The sequence below is a fragment of the Pyxicephalus adspersus genome, chromosome 4, assembly GCF_032062135.1.
Source record: "Pyxicephalus adspersus chromosome 4, UCB_Pads_2.0, whole genome shotgun sequence".
Classification (NCBI taxonomy): domain Eukaryota; kingdom Metazoa; phylum Chordata; class Amphibia; order Anura; family Pyxicephalidae; genus Pyxicephalus; species Pyxicephalus adspersus.
In genome coordinates, this window is record NC_092861.1 from 89,860,353 (window position 1) to 89,864,251 (window position 3,899).

The 3,899-nt window shown below is 36.0% G+C and overlaps 2 protein-coding genes across 5 annotated transcripts in view; one reads left to right on the top strand and one right to left on the bottom strand.

The window, feature by feature from the left end:
* LOC140328970 (armadillo repeat-containing protein 1-like) overlaps positions 1–845 on the top strand; it is a gene marked incomplete in the record, with an annotated part of 7,378 nt that extends 6,533 nt beyond the window's left edge. Inside the window, 1 exon segment of the mRNA XM_072408935.1 lies at positions 1–845.
* A 2,199-nt stretch (positions 846–3,044) lies between these two features.
* Positions 3,045–3,899, bottom strand: part of BCLAF1 (BCL2 associated transcription factor 1) — a 23,358-nt gene continuing 22,503 nt past the window's right edge. For all 4 annotated transcript variants that reach the window (XM_072408937.1, XM_072408941.1, XM_072408940.1 and 1 more), the window contains one exon: positions 3,045–3,425. In XM_072408937.1, the coding sequence (XP_072265038.1) occupies positions 3,420–3,425 (6 nt within the window). In that variant the 3' untranslated portion in view covers positions 3,045–3,419. The remainder of the gene's footprint in view (positions 3,426–3,899) is intronic.

Below are 3,899 nucleotides of genomic sequence, written 5' to 3' on the forward strand. Positions count from 1 at the left end.
TTTTTATTTGTTCAGAAGGAAGGGCATCAGGCAGTTCTACCTGTGAAGTATACAGTGGAAGGTCTAATCAGAACTATAAAGTGGGTCCCCTGGGAGTAAATTGTGTTGAATCTCATTATGGAGAATAATGTGAAAGTTTAACATAAAGCAAACAGTTGAATACATATATGTAAACTAAGCAGTTGTCATTCTGTTCTGCCATGTGATCTAGACAAGTCTGCCAGATAGATCAGCTTATTCTTATACCTGACCTGCTTTAGGACAATTAAATATCGGGACAGTAATTAGGTCAATCTGCTTTATAAGGAGCTTTCATTTGTATATAGACAGCTCTCTACATTGTAATAGAAGAGGAGTGGAAGCACAGCAATGTGATCTGCCTCCAAGTCTAAATTGTACAGTGCGGTTCATAAAACAGTGTTCTCCCCAGCCCCTTTTAGCTGGGCGTACCACCTGGCTGTTTTTGGGTGGCTACTTAATAGTTGGGTCACAATACCAGGGTCACCATCTGCCTACAGCTTCTTCCCACCCAGCCTAAATACATTTCTGGGTAAAATACTGCAGAAGGGCAATCTAGGTAGTTTTATGTAAGCACTTATATTATACAGGCTTGTATTTCATATATTCACTGCTTGGTAATGGTTAAATTTTGCACTTTCTTTATGAATATCTCTTTAAATAAATTTGGATAGCTGGAGATACTTTTTACTGTAAGAAACCCAATTAGTAAGGCTGTTTACCAGAAGCACTTGTTTTAGTATGTCTGTCTTGTTTTCATGTTGTAGCATTTGTAAAACTTGTACAAAATTTATATGTAAATAAAAGAAAGTAAATTTTTGACAGCATATCTTCAATTCTGCAAAAGGCTGTATTAGTGTACCTGTGTTATATTTGATATGAGTAAAACCTGTGTTGGTATAGACACCACTAAGTGCGCTTAAACAAAAAAGATGTGCTTTTTTTCTTAATGTTGTTGCTTCTTGACTAAGTTCCTGCAACTGCCACCCTCCTTATGTCCTGACCTTACTGTGGATTACAGTATTCTAAGCCTTTTACATTAAAAAAAACTATGGTGTATAACATTGTGGGGCCTGATTATGAGCATGCAACAGGCTGCCCAGAAAACTGTAATATATCAAAACAAATAATGCCAATTTATGAAAGTGATGATTGGCTGAAACCATAGCCACGTAAAATAAGTAGAGAATGCTAAAGGCAACTATAAAGATCAGTAGTAGCGGTTTCAAACACACTAATCACATTTTCCACTACTGCCACTTTTCTATAGTGGTACCAATGTCAGTCTGTGGCTGCCAATTGCCACTTTATTAAAGTTACTCCCTTAAAGTGAATGCTTCCAAATTGTTTGTTATGGGACAATAAATCTGGACTGTCCTCATATAAATAAGGCACAGTAATAATGTGCATGTTTTATCCAATCTCAACTTGTAAAAATCACACAAAGGGGGGGGGCCTATTTGTAAACATGTAATAACATTCATCCATGGAAGATAAACTGAGAAAGGACCTCCTGACAGTAGCTCCAGTGTATAAAAAAGCTTTCAATCTGTTGCAGGTTTAAAATAGATTTTCCTGTAATGCTCTTTCTTGGTTTACCTCTAGCCTCAGCACGATGTATTGCGGTTTTCTTCTGATTTGTCCAAAAACTTGCCCTTGAAGCAATATTGGCCCAGCTGGGAAGCATAGCAGGATAAAACTTCTATCGTTCAAAATTAACCTTGGGCAATCTTCCTTTTTAGTGTTTTCAGTTTTGTTTTTTCTCACCACTGAATTTTCTTTAATAGTGAATCACTGAGTGGGACATTCACAGCCTTTTCAAAAGGAAGTGATTATATTTTTTTGCAAGAGATTTGGATAACCTATACATCCACAAATGAAAGATATAAGGGACTAGGGTCTTAAAACACAAGTTGTAATATAGTCTGCTTAAAAAGATACAGGTTGTCTGATGCAGGCTTGTACACAAGTGATACATCAATATTATGTTGTTTAACAATTTTCAGCTTCTCCGCCACGCCCATCACCCTCATCTTTGGTTGCACATCTTCAGGCAGTTGATCTTCCTCATAGATGTAAGAACATATGCAATTGTTGGAAGCATCACTTCTGTCTTTAAGGTTATGTAAATGCTACACATTAATTTGTTTTCTTTTTAAACCTTGGCTAAAGTAGGAAAGAGTACTTCTCCTGTTTGTCACTATAGGGGAGATTCACCTCATATATTTGTACTGGTAATCAATCGAAAAGAGTGTGTATGTGCAACATTTTAGGTTATCTTTTGAGCAAAAGAGGGAAAAAAGTCAGGATAAAGTGTGTAAAGTACAGACAGAAATAAAGAAAAATAACCTGTCACTAACTAGTTCCTTACATTTGGTAAAGTTACGCAATTTTTCAGATTTCCAACAGGCAGCCCACAGTATTTAATTGTGTAGCCGCCAAGGCACTAGGGCAACCTGGTCACAAGACATGCTGGGACAGTTTTACCCTAATCTATCTTAAGTACATGTCACCTGCCTTTGTTTCTGTACCTTTAACTAGAATGTACCTATCTCCTTAGTATTTGTTAGTCACAGTCCTGGATATCAGATAAAACACACACATTTGATGAGATGTCTTGATGTAACAATGTACCTTTACATATTTCAATGCAAATATGGAAAATGAGAGATCAATCTGTTATTTTCTCTGCTGGATACTGGGATCAAAATGTTTGAAAAGTGTGAAAAGTAATCAAAAGAACAATATACTATTTGGTAGGAAAAAAAATGGATAGCCCTAAATTTGACTAACATCTGTAGCTTGCAGCAACTGAGGTGTTAAACTGCAATTTTTAATAATTATAGCCAAACTACTTTAAAGTCCATATGGCTGAAAATCTAGTGGAATGGCAGAATGAGCCACATCTTATCCCCTTTATTTATATGTCATGTGCTTGTGGAAAATTTTTGTACAGCATTTTATTTTATTTTTTGTGTTAATACTGGAAAGCCCAAAAGCAAAAAAGTGACTCAAATGAACATCCATACATCTAGTGCATATATTTGAACAATCTCTTACAATTACAAACTTTGTAATTGCCAAACAAAATCTTTCCTCTAAAAGAATTACTAACATAAAAGAAAAACTGCACAATGTGTTTCATAATAAATGGTAGGAACAATCAACGGAGACACTTAAAAGCAGATTCTTAAAAGTGGACGATTTAAACAATCAGACTGACAGAATCTTCTGGAATCTTTGTGCACAATCACACTACAGAAAAATTAGAAGTCATTAAAACAGTGTGGATTTGTCGTGTTGCAACAGAATTAAAATATAATTTTGTCTGTTGATCACACGGACAAACTGCTAAGAATAAAAACATCTTTTGTGTGGTGCCAACTCCTTGTCCAAGTGCGTCACTCCTGAAAAATAAAAAGAGGCATATTTATAAAGCAATAAACATGATAAATCGCTAAACATAGATGGGGTCCTGTAACTTAAACACAGGAACCAGGAAAATTTATCTGCAGAGAAAGCCAAAATAAACTCTAAAAATAAAAAAACAGCGACCAGGCCGGTCCTTTATTGCAGGAGGGACCTTACCTGCCTTACCAAAAGTTTTTTTTAAAAATTCACCTGTTCTGTCGCAGGCGCAGACATCGTATTCATCTCTTGCCGTTTCCAGATGTTTGGCCATCTTGATTGGCTGGGATGGTGTAAGGCTTACGACTGCACAATGCATGAACAAGTGCTGTACATACAGTTAGGTCCATAAATTTGGACAGACACCTTTTTTCTAGTTTTGATTCTTTTTTCATTTTAAATGAAAACTCAAGATGCAGTTGAGCTGCGGACTTTCAGCTTTAATTCAGTGGGTTGAAAAAAAAGATTGCATA